General features: G+C 45.2%; 1 protein-coding gene across 43 annotated transcripts in view; it reads left to right on the plus strand.

Annotated features, from left to right (window-relative positions):
- The window catches only part of Ttll5 (tubulin tyrosine ligase like 5), a 249,942-nt gene that overhangs the window by 178,482 nt on the left and 56,204 nt on the right, over positions 1 to 15,256 (plus strand). For all 43 annotated transcript variants that reach the window (XM_042260944.2, XM_042260947.2, XM_042260948.2 and 40 more), the window contains one exon: positions 6,445 to 6,640. In XM_042260944.2, coding sequence (XP_042116878.2) covers positions 6,445 to 6,640 — 196 coding nt within the window. The remainder of the gene's footprint in view (positions 1 to 6,444; positions 6,641 to 15,256) is intronic.

Raw genomic sequence — 15,256 nt, forward strand, 5'->3', positions numbered from 1 at the left:
GCAGTCTTGTTCTAGACCCTGGGTCTCTGGAGTGGCTGTTTTCCATTCTGGGGTGGTGCAGATCCAGGGCCTCCGCTACTTCAAAATTCCCTCACCGACCCAGCTTTTCTTTTGACCCGCGCTCACACCTTACTTCTTTTCCCTTGTTTCTTGAATTATTTCTTTAATCCTTTCCCAGAAGCCTTCCATCATATAAACAAAATATTTTATGCTTTTCTCCCTGTTCTGGAGCAAGAAGCTTGGCCTGCACTTAGGGTTTGATGGAGCACATACTTTCAACCCAACATGTGGGTCATCAGACCGTCACATGGCTTTTCCAGAAGGGCTGTGTGCTCTTGGGATTTCTAGACTGCCTCTGCTGTGCTCTCCCACGCCTGTGGAAGAGCCATCCTCGTATAACTGCGTAGGAGGAAAGCAGGAAGGAAGGACAGTTCTCTCATCCTGATGCACACACTCAAAGGTTAAGTGCACGTGTTTCCTGGCTGGACCTGAATCACTCTCAGCGACTCTTGTGAAAAGATAGTCCAGTGAGAAGGTCTCGAAGAGCCGAGGCTGTGACGTCAAGTGCGTGGGCTGTCTTAGCTGAGCCATCTGACTGACTCACCGTTTCAGTAGTGTTAGGCAGACTTCATCTTCTTAGTTCTCAGTGTTCCCAGTCAGCAGTTCCCAGGTGGTAGCTAGTTTGCGACTGAGGTAGACTAACCCTTGCTACCGATGATTTCGCTGTTGCACTTGGACTTTTGGTTTTCCCTGGTGGAGGTATTCCTCCGTCCCTCACTGCCGCGGTGCCGAAACCATCACCACCTGCTGACTTTCTCCTAACTGCACAGGATGCTTTGTTTGTTTATTTGTCTGGTTGTTTCAGACTCTTCCACTAAATCCCAGGCTGACCTCAGATTTGCTCCAGTCCTCTTGCCTCAGCCTCCTGAATGCTGGGATTACAAGCATGAGCTAGAATGCCCAGCTCTACCTTTGCCTTTTAATGCCACAGTACAATCTTAGGCTGCTTTTCAGAACCTGCCTTTCATCTATAGTGCTCCCTAGCCAGTGTGAGTGCTCCCTAGCCAGTGTGAGTGCTCCCTAGCCAGTGTGATAAGTGCCCCCTATCCAGGGTGAGTGCTCCCTATCCAGGGTGAGTGCTCCCTAGCCAGGGTGAGTGCTCCCTAGCCAGGGTGAGTGCTCCCTGTCCAGTGTGAGTGCTCCCTGTCCAGTGTGATGAGTGCCCCCTATCCAGTGTGAGTGCTCCCTAGCCAGTGTGATAAGTGCCCCCTATCCAGTGTGAGTGCTCCCTAGTGTCTGCTTTATCCTCATTCTCCTTCCCTTCAGACCTTCATGCAGATGTCCAGGGCTTAAGCTAATAAGATTGCATTACTGTTGTCGTGAAGGCCGCTTCCCCTGACACTCACCTAATGCATTGGGAAACTGCTATACCACATATACAGAACAGGAAAATTAACTGGTGTTTTAATTTAAAATAAATGAAAGTGGTATGACTTTTTATCTTTTTTTAACTTGCAGTATATTTTCCATGCTCAATTTGGTGAGTTTGTGTATCCATATAGCACAGTACGAAGTATGATTGGGATATTCCCATCATGCTTCAGAGTTGCCTGGTATCATTTCCGCGCAGACTCCCTCCCTGTGCAGAGTCCTCCTTGCACCTCTCCCTGTGTGTTAAGTTCCTTTGGTTTGTTGAAATGGAATCATAGTGTATTTTCTCTTGTGTGTCTGTCTTTCATTCAACCCAGTGTTTCTGACATTCACCTAGTAGTTGATTGTTTTAGTAGTTCAGCCATTTTATTGAGCAGTATGAAAGCGTATGAATATATCATATTTTGGTCATCTATTTTCCTAAGGGCAGGCATTAGGATTGGCTCCAATGTTTAATAGTTGTAAATACAATTTCAGTGAAAATTTTTTACAACTTTGTTGGTAGCCATGTGCGTTTATTTATTGTAGGCAATTAAGTAATTTGTGTAAACCTCACAAAAATCCTAGTTTTCTGTTGCATTGTTCATAGCCCAGCTCTCAGTGTATCGGAGTTCTCTTTGCACTGCGTGATCACCGGTGTCTGTAATTGTACTTGACTTCAAACAGCCCCTACCCCTGTGTTTTTGTTTGGTTTATTGAGAAAGTGTCTCCTGTAGCCCAGGCTGTCTTTGAATTCCTGATTCCTCCTGGTTCTGCCTCTCAAGTGCCAGGATTACAGACATGTGGCACCACACCCAGTTGCAATTTTTTTGTTTTTGTTTTTCAAGATAGGGTTTCTCTGTGTAGTTGTGGTGCCTGTCCTGGATCTTGCTCTGTAGACCAGGCTAGCCTCGAACTCCCAGAGATCCACCTGCCTCTACCTCCCAAGTGCTGGGATTAAAGGTGTGTGCCACTGCCGCCCGGCTCAGTCTCCATTTTGTAGATGAGAAAAGGTGAGGATAATAAAGTTGTGGAGAAGTGAGGTGCACAGGGCCTTGGTGCAGGGTCCTCCCCTACTCATGCCTTCCTTAGCCTCGAATTTGGTCTTTGTGAGTGTGACCTAACTCTAGCTGGCCTTAGAGCCATCTTTAATGGGCACAAAGCCTTTACTCCATACAGAGGCACTCTCATTTTGTCATTGGAAGCACCACTAAGGTCAGGGAGACCCCCTCTCATGAAAACACCTGATCGCATAGCTTCCTGTGGTCAGTGCTGTTTTGTCTGCTCATGGGAGGCCTTTTCCATCCGGAGGGCTTCCTGTGTTTGTTGTATCAAGATGTGTGCTTGTAGTTAAGAATTTATGGTTGAAGAGAATGTAAAGTCTGCTGTCCTTAAACATCTACACTGTCCAGAAAGCACCACCATGTTATCATTAAGACTATTGTATGTTGAGCAGCACCACGCATTTTTCTAGTACAGGACTCTTCCTTAAATTCCAGGACATTTCATTATCATCGCCTCACTTACTAAATGTTATTCCACCCCCAAAACCACACATCACAGAGGCGACTGAAAGCCCATAATTGTGTGAGGGGCGGGGCATCCCTGTTTGACAGGGATTAGGTGAGGCAGGCAGAGGAACCCACAGCAGAGTCGTGTGTGTGTGACTGTCCTTGCCGGCCGCCTTCTCCCCACACTCCTGTGACATCATAGCCTTGGTAGGAAGCCTCAGTGCCCATGGAGGGTGCAGCCTGTGTGCTGAGGAAATGTAGCAGTGGATCTGTAGTTTCCTCCAAGCTCCTTACATCCATCCATAAGCAGAGAGCAAAGCAGGGGCCATTAAGAGATTGGGGAGTAGGGTGTCGGGGAGCAGTTACAGTGGGGACAGTGTATCCAGCAGCCTAGGTCGTTCTGGGAGTGAAGGGAAGCTCTTGGTGGGTAAGCTGGGAAGAGAATGTAGTATGGGAAAAACATGCCATCTTGTTGCCTATTTGGAACTTAGAAAAAGAATCTCATTACAGTAGAGTCTTGCAGTGTGGCCCAGATCAGCCCCAAACTCCTGACTTCAGCTCTTCTCCCTTAGCCTCCCCGGTAGCTGGGACTACCTTCATACATAAGATGTGTATGAAACATAAATGAATTAAATGTTTCAAGTATCTATCTGCCTATATACACACACATATACATACATACACACACATATACATACATACACATAAATAAATATTTTAAAAATTTGCAACCAACACCCCACCCCCACCCCCACCCCCACCCTCACCCCCCCCCAACCCCTGAAAAAAAGAAAGAAACCCAAATCCAACACACACTCCAAGCATTTGGATCAGGGAATCCCACAAAATTTTAATGAGAAGAACTGATCGCAAAATTTTGGTGAAGGTAGAAAGTGTATTACTATTGAAACAGAAAGAACACAGGTCTGTGAGATGGGATAGGCTTTCAGATGGATACCGGAGCCATTGGGTGCTGTAGAGAGAAAGGCTGTATGAACTCAGTTGCCTGAGTCAGGGCAGCCTGCCGCAGTACACATGGTCAGTCTCCTGTCGATCACTATAGCACTTGCACGCTAGAAACTCCAAAGACTTGTGCTCTGAGGATGAGATGATGTGCTCCAACTAACCCCACTGAAATTCAAAGCAAGAAGGTTCTCGTGGCACTTATTATATTACACAGCTGAGCATCCCCACCCCCACCCAGTGCTGGGCTATAAAAATTCCTGCCTCTTTGCTAAAAGCCTTCACTGGCTTGAGAAACTTCCTTTTGTGATTTGGAGGCTGAGCTTACGTTACTGATGAGATTAAAAACATATTTCACTATAAAAGTTTATGGTGTTCCAGCCTCTTCAATATAAGTGGAGTTGGAAGAACACTTCTTACCCACAGTCCCTGACTTATTTCTTGCCCATTGCCCTGCCCTCTGCATCCATGTGCCCCCTTGCTCACTTACCTGAGAACCTCGGGAGCATCTCCCCAAAGACTGCTCTCCACTACACAGCAAGAAGGCATTAAAATGAATGCCTCATGGAAGTGTTTGTTGTTAAAACAGTTATTAGCAAATGAAATCACTCAAGCTACCCAGTGGGGTTCATTCTGGTATGAAATGCGTATTACTTTGCTTTCCTATTATATACTTACTGAGTCTAGATTGTTCCCTATGGCTAGAAACTCCTATAACCATCAAGCCAGAAATGGAAGCAGAATCTCGGTGGGTAAATTTTCTAACCTTCAGTTCAGTGACTAATAATAGTTTCCCTTGGAGATTTTTAAAATAATGTTTTCATTAATTCTTTACATTCATTCATTCACATTTTTGGTCATATTCACCCTCACCAAATTCCTCCCAGATCCATCCCTACCGCTGTACCCACCAAACTTTGTTCTCTTTTAAAAGCGAGACTAGCTTAATTGAAAATCTCGAGATAGTTCAGCCCGGTCACCTGGTCCCTCCCTTTGTCTTCATTTGAAGGAGAGGCATTCCTGCCTTGACTGTTCTCATCTTTAAGCCCACATACCTGGCTGGCATGGCATCACACACCTATATTCCCAGCACTTAGGGGTTGCAGACAGGAGGTTTGCGAATTTAAGGCCTGCCTGGAAGACCTTGAGTCAAGTCAAATAAACCTGAATGCCTTTCTCTACCGCCCCTCCTTCCACTCACAGCCCGCTCAATCAATGCCTTTTAGCTTCTTGTATGTTATCATCAGTCAGCTTGTCTTCCCTCACTAATGAGAAAAAAGATAAGAGAGTTTCCAGGAGCTGGGAAATGGCTCAGTCTGTACAGTTCCCTGCATAAGCATAAAGACCAGCATTCAGATCCTCAGCCCTCACATAAAAACCGAGTGCCACAGTGTGCATGTGTCATCCCAGCACAGGGCATGTAGAGGCAGGAGGATCCCAGGGACTTGCCGGGCTTTCAGTCAGCAGAACTGGCATCACTGAGAGACCCTGTCTCAAATTAAGCTGGAAAGTAACTGAAGAGTGCACTCAGTATTGACTCTGGCCTCCATACACGGGAATGCATGTACACATGCATCTGCACGCGTGTGTGCGCACACACACACACACACACACACACACACACACACACAAGGTTCTGTTCTCTTTTCTAACGTGTAATCCCATCTTACAATCACTCAGGCTTCTGTCTTGTGATCGGGCTAACATTTCATTGATTCATTTAGGTATTTGTTTTTCCATCAGTGATCACCGCATTTCTCCATATGTTCAGAAATCCTTTGGGAAAGATTTATTATGTGTACATGCATACATGTATATGATAGCGTAGGTGATAGCTTGGTGGTTCTCAGCCTTCCTGATGCTGTGACCCTTGAACACAGTTCCTCATGCTGTGGTGACCCCAACTATAAAATTATTTCGTTGCTACTTCATAATTGTAGTTTTGCTACTGTTATGAATAGTAATGTAAATATCTAATATGTAGGATGGTCTTAGGTGGCCCCTGTAAAAGGGTTGGTCATTCATCCTCCAAAGAGTCATTACCCACAGGTTGAGAACCTTGTTAGCTCTCTATAATGTATACACACATTTAATTTATTTAATTTAATTCAGCAATTTCCAGAGGAATTACTGAAAATCAGATGTTGTCCTCAGAAGCCAAATAAATTAATTTCTGAGTCTTTTGGTTCTGTTGGCCAAGAAGATCAGCTGATATATCATGGAACTGAGCAGTCTCTGTGGAAGCCAAACTGAGCACGCGATCCCTGGGCAAGGGGCGTGGCTTATCCTTACCAGAAGGTGAAACTATAGGAATACAAAGTCTTTCACATAGGAACACATTTCACAGATACCCTTTTAACTGGATGTCTGGGAATCTCTTTATTTGAGAAGTTGGGAAATCAAAGGTGCGATTTAGTGACGTCAGATAACTGACCATACAGTAACTTTTATAATTCTAGCTCGTGTCTGGTTCAGTAAAGGAAAAATAGTAGTCACACATATCTTCCCTTTGGATTGATCACATACCCATGCTAAAGCCCACCTGTTCTTTTTCTCTCAGGAGCCTCCAGACAGGTGGCTTTGCCTGGGAGGGCGAGGTAGAGAACAATGCCTACAGCAAGGCTACCGGAGTGGTCCCCCAGCACAAGTATCACCCCACAGCAGGCAGCTACCAACTCCACTTCGCTCTCCAGCAACTGGAACAACAAAAACTTCAGTCCCGGCAGCTTCTGGACCAGAGTCGAGCCCGGCACCAGGTAATTGAAAATCATGTCTTCCTTCTGTTGGCGAGGCAGTTGAGGGGATGAATGGGCAGTGAATGCCTGTTCCCTAAACATTCACCAGCCTGCCCTGGGTTGTCTCAGTACTGCTCTCGGGCTGTGGCGTTGGCTACTTTGGAAGGTGATGCTGAACTAGTGTTCAACGTGGTTTTATCTGAATTTGTAAAACCCTTTATTTATTACCATGTTAACTTTTCTGTTGAATGATCTTAGTAGTCTCCCGATAGAATTCCCAGTTCCCAAAGCTGTATTCTGAGCATCTGTATTTGTAAATATACCAATTTCTGTCCTCCATAGACTTGGTACTGATAAGTAACTAAGAGTCCTTTATGATCTATCATAACTTGTAATTTCTGAAAAATGTTCCTAAGTTAGGTTGTTGGATTTCTGGAGATGACAGGTGTCCATTCACTCAGTATCTGTTGAGTGTCTGCCGTGTGCTGGGCACTGTTTGAAGCAGTGGGACTGGAACACTCCCCACTTGTCAGCTCCTGGATATATGTGTGAAGAACCATATTGCACCAGGGTAGTCCCAATTGTAGAGAAGAGCTGGCCCCCGGAAAATGTCGAGAGAGTTTGCGTGTGCCTTTTGACTCTGCACAGTGGTTGGAACCAGTGACCATGTCCTGCAGGAGGCTTGTTTGGTTGGATTCAAACTATTTCTGTGAGCTTCTTTGGCATTTCGTTATGGAGGAAAGACACCTTTGCCTGGTTTCCTGTCCTTTGCTTCTTCTTCATAAATACATATAATATATCGTATGTGTCAGTTTGTGCATAAAATGAAAACGTGTCTTTGAGCCACTGCTTTCTTCCCTGAGGAGAGCCATCATTATGCCTGGTAGGTTTACTTATCAACTGCGATAGTAGTCGGTTTTCCCATCTCCATGAAAAATAGCTGAGAATGTTTGGCTCACAGCTTCAAGGTTTTAGTCCATGGCTGGCTGACTCGGTGCTCTTAGGCCCATGGCAAGACTGAGACAGCATGGAGAAAGGGGCTTGGCAAAGGGAAGCCGTTCACCCCTGACAACCAGGAAGCAGAGCCAGGACATACCCACCCACACCAGGTGACCCACTGCCTCCACCTAGATGGGGACGACGTAAGGGCTCTAGCCTTCATGATCAATTTTTTTTTTTTCTGGAAGCATCCTCACACACACAGGCAAAGGTGTGCTATACTAGTCGCTTATGTCTTGATCTAATGAAGTTGACAATCCTCATTCGCCATCAAAACTGTTGTCCAGAACAAAATGTGCCCACTGTGCTTCACCTACATCAATCACCTGATTGCATTTCTCTACGGCAGAGTGTTTTGTCAATTAATGCATCGTAATTGAGAAATTATAAATGCAGCCATTTGGGAATAGTTCTTTGAACCATACTTTACCGGGGAAAACTTCAGATCTTTTAACTGGGAAAGCATTGACTGTGGCACCTCATGTTGACTGCCCATTGTCCCCTCTCACGTAGAAGTTTCTTCACTTACGGAATTTTGAAACAAAGCCCCCAGTGGTGGTGGCGCACACCTTTAATCCCAGCACCTGGGAGGCAGAGGCAGGCGGATCTCTGTGAGTTCAAGGCCAGCCTGGTCTACAGAGTGAGTTCCAGGACAACCAGGGCTCTTACACAGAAAAACACTGTCTGGAGAAACTGAAGTGGGGGTGGAATTTTGGGACAGTAGAATCAAGGTATCAATCTGTGTAAATTTCGTAAAGCTATTTACAGTTCTAAATGTCTGTCATGTTAATTATCCAGCAGTGCCAGTCTAAGCAGATGCCGACCAGGACAGACATGTATGAATATAATAGTAGATCATTTGAATTTTGAATTTATACCATTGGTCCCTTTTAATTTTGTTTCTGCGTATTTGTGTGTGTGTGTGTGTGTGTGTGTGTGTGTCCGTCCATGAGTGTGCCACAGCGTGCATATGGAGGTCAACTTGTGGGAATCCATTCTACTCACCTAAACTCACTGAGGCATCTCTCTGGCTGCATTGGTGTCTTTTTTGGTTTTTGGATTTGTTTGTTTTTTAATCAAAACTACAGGCAATTTTTTTAATTAGAGAGAGAGAGAGAGAGAGTGTGTGTGTGTGTGTGTGTGTGTGTGTGTGTGTGTGTGTGTACACACGTGTGTACACCTCAGCGTTCCTGTACAGGTCAGAGGACAGCCTTTGGGAGTCGTCGTCGGCTCCTTCCACTGTGTTGGATCCCGGGGTCGGACTCTAGTAGCCAGATTTGGCAACAGTCGCCTTTTGCAGCTGAGTCATCTCACAGGCCCACGGGTTCCTTTTAAACCGCATTTTAACACACTAAAATGGTGAAGAGCATTTTCAAAATAAAAGGAGCTGTTTATAGCGCATTGGAGTTCTGAAGAAGGAGAGGCTGTTTTTGCTGATTTTCACTTTTAAAAACTGCTTCGAGTCCTCATGCTTTTGATTAGCTTCCAGCAGCACACATTCCTTTGAAAACTCAGAGTACTGCTTTTCTGGTGTGGATTTTTTTCACTGAGGATTATCCTAGTTTAGTTTCACTGAATTATGAAGTATATGGAAAATATGTTTTTTCAAGATCTGTCAGAATATCCATCTTAGGGAGGAGGCAGAACTCCCAGGAAGGGAGTTATCTTGTGTCTCCTGGAGAGGGAATAGAAAGCCATTCGTCTTGGTTTTATATATGTATAGATATCATTTTGTTTCTGCCCCTCCTTCTTCTAAACCACAACTGATTTAGGTAAAAGTGAGTAAGGGTGAAGTCCCAGCCTGGCTGTGGGGAAGCAGGAGCGACTAAATCCTACCAGCTTAGATTCATGGCAAGACAGCCAATGAAGTATTAGGTATTCTAACTTGACCACTGCTTAGTGATTTGGAGCACTTTATTCAGAAGACATTCAGAGTTAGTCACTCTACAGCAGAAGCAAAGTCCCGCTAGACCTCAAGCCTTTGTATTTAGCTTAGCTGTGCTGGACCCGACTCTCTTACTTACCACCCAACTATCCATTGAAGCATGGGTTGCATCTCAGTGTGGCCTGTATCTCTCCCCTCATGTTAATTCTTTGGGTGAAGGTAGTATTTATCTAATAAATGCCCTGTGCTTTTAAGCCCTTTTCTTGAAGTATAGGTAACTAGCAATTTGGCTAACTGCCTTTTTGAGATTCCTGTGTAGAATTAAAGTTGGGTTTACCAAGCATGCATCCATAGGCAAGATGTTTGGAGATTGGTATGCTAAGGGGTCTTTATATTTACCTTATGCTCAGGTATATTATCATGCAGTAGAGTATAGTAATTCCATCTATAAATAGCACCGTTCACATGGTGATCTCTTACTAAATGTTTGGATGACTGTATGGCTTTTCTTCCATTACATGCAAAGGAAGTCCTCCATCCCTTTCTGCCTTCAATCAGAGCACTTAGATATTCAGCCTGTTAGCACGTTCATTTCAGGGAGACAATTCTGATTCAGGGTGTTAGCTTAGAAACGGCATACCCAACCATCCGTACAGACTCAGCATTGCTCTTCGTCTCTACCTACCATTGTACTCACAAATCTAGAAACTGCCATGTGCCAAGTTCACTCCTGAGAAAATGGACCCTTGCCACCTGGGAGTGAAAGAAGTAAGTCACTCAAAACCATTAGAGAAGATTAGGGACAGAAATAAGAGAAACGATCATCCATGATAAACAAAGAAAGTGAATACTGGAAGTATGGACCTTTCTAAACCCTAGTGACTGAACCCGATAGCCTGTGAAACCTTGTACAAGATTGACAGACTTTTTCTGTAAATAACCTTCACTAGCCATGGGCTCTCTGTTATGGCTCTTCAGCTGCCATGGCAGAGTGAAAACAACCACACATGGTATGTGCATGAATGGCTGTGACTGTGTTTTGATAAACTTTATTTAACAAAAACTGGCAGCAGGCTGGATTTGGCCTGCAGGCCCTAGTTTATACATCCCTAGTCTAAAATAGCAGAAGAGCCAGTTAAAACACTGATTGTCCATTCTTCCCATTTCTGGTGTAGGTTTGGGAGAAGGCTCAATTGTTTTCATTTCTCACAAGCTCCCAAGGGATGCTAATGGCATTCTCTTGGGAATTTTGTTGCTATCTTCCTGAGGCCGGGTCCCACGGCCTCCTCCTAAGTGAGTTATCAGAACACCTCCTCGCTCACCCTTATCAGGGTCCATTCTGCTCACTGGTCACAGCTCTGGGACTCACATCACAGAGCAGGCAAGCGATGAGGAGCGGCCAGCCCTCCCCTCTGCTTTGTTAGGAGCGGCCGGCCAGGGCTTCAGCAGCTCTGCCTTGTGAAGCCCTCCCTCACTATTCCAGGTGCAGCCTGTATCTAAACTCAGAGAAAATGAGCTGCAGGGTATAGGGGCCGGGTTGGAGTCCTGAGTTAGGTAGGGCTGGAGAGTGGCTCTCAGAGACTTCTACTCCTGGCTTCCTGCCCCGGGAAGAGAAAAGTGCAAGAACGCTTTTCTTTGAACTGAGTGGGGGACTTGCTGGGGCCACAGTGACTACTGATGACATCAGCATGAGTAGCACCTCATGCTGGGGTCCGGGTGGAGGCCTGGAGCAGTGGTGAGGCCCGACTGACCTGATTCTAATTGGCGACATTGAGCTGATGTTATTGTTGGCGCAGGCAAAGCCATTACTCAGTGGTCTCTGTTGAAGTGACTCTTTGTTAAAGCCCTGCTCCCAGCCCCAGCCCCCTGCCTCCCTCCCACTCTTTCTGCCTCATCCAGCCTGAAAGGGAGCCCAAAAGACAGAAAAAAGGAAGACATTCTGGTGGCCAAGGCAGAGTTGCTGAAGTCTCTTTTGTGCTGTGATGGGGTGAGGAGAGATTTTAAACACATCTGAATGTGTCATGAGTTCCGTTTTCTTTTCAAAGCCCTTGCATTTCTCAGAGACTCAGTTTGCCACTTGAGTAAAGTGACCCAGGGTAGGAAGATGCTGTGTCTGTGTTCCTCTGGTTGTCTGCTCTCTACTTCCCCTTCCCATGGGAACGGATCTAACTTAGAAGCAGCAGGTAATGTTCCTCAGGTTAGCAGGGCCAGGGCCTTGGCATTCTCTTAGGGGCCTCACCTCTGTGTAGGAATATCTGGGAGGCCCCAGGGAGGCAATGGAATGCTACTGGTGTGGCCCCAGGGAGGCAACAGATTGCTACTGGTGTGCGTATGCAGTACTCTACAGGTGTGGGAGGTATTCCCATATAAACGTCCAAGTCTTGTCACTTCCTCCTAGGAGTCGATTGCGTATGTCTAGAAAAGCTCAGCCCCCTGCAGGAAGGAGCACGGTTTTCCTCAAGCTTCAGCTGCTGTGTGTTTGGGCTTTGAGGGGTTGCCAAGCAGATATCATGCCCTTTCCCAAGCAATAAGCAATAGCAGAGAGCTGCTGGCTGGCTAGCCCTGCAGGAGGTGTCCTTAAAGCCTCCGTGTGTCAGAGGAAGGGTTGCCTGCCCGCGTGCAAGGGGAGGAGTTCACACACGTGTGCCCAGGTCCAAGGTGTGTGGACCCAAATGGCATGGCATGTTGCATGTTTTTGTTTCTTTTCCTGTGTGTGTGTGTGTGTGTGTGTGTGTGTGTGTGTGTGTGTGTGTGTACCTGTGCCTATACACAGTTTTCTCTTGACCTTTATTGGGAACTCGCTCGTCTAACACTTGTGTTTCCAGCTTTGCGTTGTTTATTTTTCCTAGGACACTCTAATGTAGTCGATTTTGCCAAGCTAAACTCCCTTCTTCTCTCCTATTGAAAATACATGAATAATGTGTGTGAAAACTGCCCTCACTGGCTTTGGAAATGGTCCCTTGAGACAAGCTTTGGCGTCCGTGATGCTTGATTTAAATCTTCCCTGTGCAGGGCATGGCCCAGAACAGGTTATTGGAACTTCTTTGAGTGTCGTTTTCTCTCTCTTCAGTTGGAAAATAGAGAGATTTGTTGGGGAGCCACTAAGATTGAGATTCTCAAATGAAACATTACCAAGCCAAGCTTTATATTGTATTGATTGACTGAATCCCTGTAACTGCCTTTGATTAGCCCCGGGTTTTAAATGGGAAAACGATCATTCGTAAACTTTCTCAGAGTCACATAAGTAAGAAACTGGAAAACTGGAGTTTGAGCCCAGGGTAGTCAGCATCTGACGTCTGAACTCTGATTACCATGCTGTGTGCTGACTCTAAGGGGTGTGTGTGTGTGTATGTGTGTGTGTGTGTGTGTGTGTGTGTGTGTGTGTGTGTGTGTGTGTGTGTGTGTTTGCATAAATTGTGGTTCTCACATTTGGCAAGTTTTCACTAACACAAAACTATATTGAAAAGTTACAATTCAGCTATCATAATCTCTGGCTGTTATTATGTACAGTCTCAAAATAAAAAGTTTACTAAACCTATGAAAGGCCCAAATGCTGCCTCGGTCACCACAATGCTTAATTCAGTAAGTCTTGTCAGGAGTTTGTGGGTGCAGAGACCTTAGAAACACGCCTGCTCCGCCCTCCCTTGTTCTTCATTATTGAGAGGGCTGGAAGCTAATGAGCCATGCAAGACCCTGAACCGTGTTCCACGGGCTTCCAGATTCAGGCCGTGTGTAGACTGCTGTCTTTTCAGCCATAGCTTTTATTTTTTCTTTGAAACCTGTTACTAATGATACTGTCTTATTTGTATTTCTGTTAGATGTTATGAAAAAACTGCCAGGGAAGATAGCAAGACTCTCCAGATAAGAATGTCACAGACACTTTTGCATGGTTCCCATTCTTTTGTTTGTGTGTGATATATGCACACACATGTGTGCCTGTGTGGAGGCTGACATTGAGAATCTTCCCCTAGTATTCACTGCCTCTATTTTTTTTTTCCTTTGGTTTTTTGAGACAGAGTTTCTCTGTGTAGCTTTGGAGTCTGTCCTGGAACTCACTCTGTAGCCCAGGCTGGCCTCGAACTCACAGAGATCCACCTGCCTCTGCCTCCCGAGTGTTGGGATTAAAGGTGTGTGCCACCACCACCCGGCCATTGCCTCTATTTTATTAGTTGACAATATGTATCTCTGGTCTGGAACTCACTGAAAGTCTCCTGCCTCCGCCTCCTAAGTTCTGGGATGAAAAGTATGCACCACCACTCCTGGCCTCTGCCTTTATTTGTTGAGATATGATCTCTAACTAGCCATGATGGCACACACCTTTCATCCCAGCACTTGGGAGGCAGAGGCAGGTGGATCTCTATGAGTTTGAGGCCAGCCTGCTTTACAGAGTGAGTTCTAGAACAGCTACAGCTAAGCAGAGAAATCCTGTCTGGAAAAACCAGCAAAACAAAGCGCGCACACACATATAAAAAGCAACCTCTCACTGAACCTGGAACTGACCAGTGGCCTGGCCTGGCTAGCCAGCAAGCTCCTAATCTCCTGTTTCAGTCTCTCAGCACTCAGATTATAAGCACACAACACCACGGCCTGCTTTTCATGTGGAAGATGGAGATCTAAACTCAGATCCTCAACACTTGCTCAGCAAGCAGTTTATTTACCCTCAGAGCCATCTTCCCAGACCCAAATTTGCTTCTCTACAAAATCATTTTCTAGGGAAAAAACAAAAAACAAAACCACACCTAAGAAATCCTTGTTAATTATTTTCAAAGTTAGCATGCGTGAGTATATATGCACGAATACATGTATATACACATACATGAAGACATGCATACAAGCATGGGTGAGCACACATATACACAGGTTGAATATCCCTTACCAAAAATGCTTTGGGTAATATTTCAGATTCTAGACTACATCCATTTATACAATGAGTCATCTTGAGAGAGGACCCAAGTCCAAATGTGCAATTAGCCGAAGCATTATATATGCCCTATACATGGAGCCTAAAGGTCATTTTATATAAGATTTTTTTTTTTTTTTTAGTAATTTTGTGTATGAAAACAGTTTTATGGCAAGGAATTTTCCACTTGTGGACTCATGTCAGGTCTCAGAAAGTTTGGGATTATGAAACTTTTGGATTTTCAAGTTACTGATGCTCAGTCTGTAGAAAATCAGTTAAAAACAAAGCCAGGCCTCCGGCTGAAAACTCAGCTGATTGACTTGAGGGGATTCCCAGTTCTGTCTTCAGTGACCTCATCTATATTTCATTTGCTAGCAGCTGCAGAGCTGTACATCAGGCCCTGATTTCCTACTGACATGTTGGAATCTTCTACCTTCACATTAGTGAAGAGGACTAGTGAAAAGCCCTAAGTTCCCTTACCACTTAAGTTCTCTGTTTATAGCTATCCACCCTGTCTCTGTCCGGAAATGAATGCTGCTTGATTTGGCCCAGAATCCCATGCAGTTGGCCTACTGTGCACATCTTATACAGCGCTTGCTGTCATGTAGTCATCAAGCCATTTTCCTGTGCCTGCATCCATCTCAGATGGATGGAGTGCTTCCTGTTAAAGATGTCTTTCATCATTTCACACAAAACTAGTGCTTTGAGTCCTGCTGTGTGTGCAGAGAGAGAAACCACAAGGCAGGGTGCAGAAAGTAGACACAGGCAGGTCCTGTAGCAAACCCCATCTTAATCCTCTAGACCAGTGGTCCTCAACCTTCCTAACGCTGCGACCCTTAATACAGTTCCTTAA

This window comes from Peromyscus maniculatus, chromosome 14 (assembly GCF_049852395.1).
Source record: "Peromyscus maniculatus bairdii isolate BWxNUB_F1_BW_parent chromosome 14, HU_Pman_BW_mat_3.1, whole genome shotgun sequence".
NCBI classification, from domain to species: Eukaryota; Metazoa; Chordata; class Mammalia; order Rodentia; family Cricetidae; genus Peromyscus; species Peromyscus maniculatus.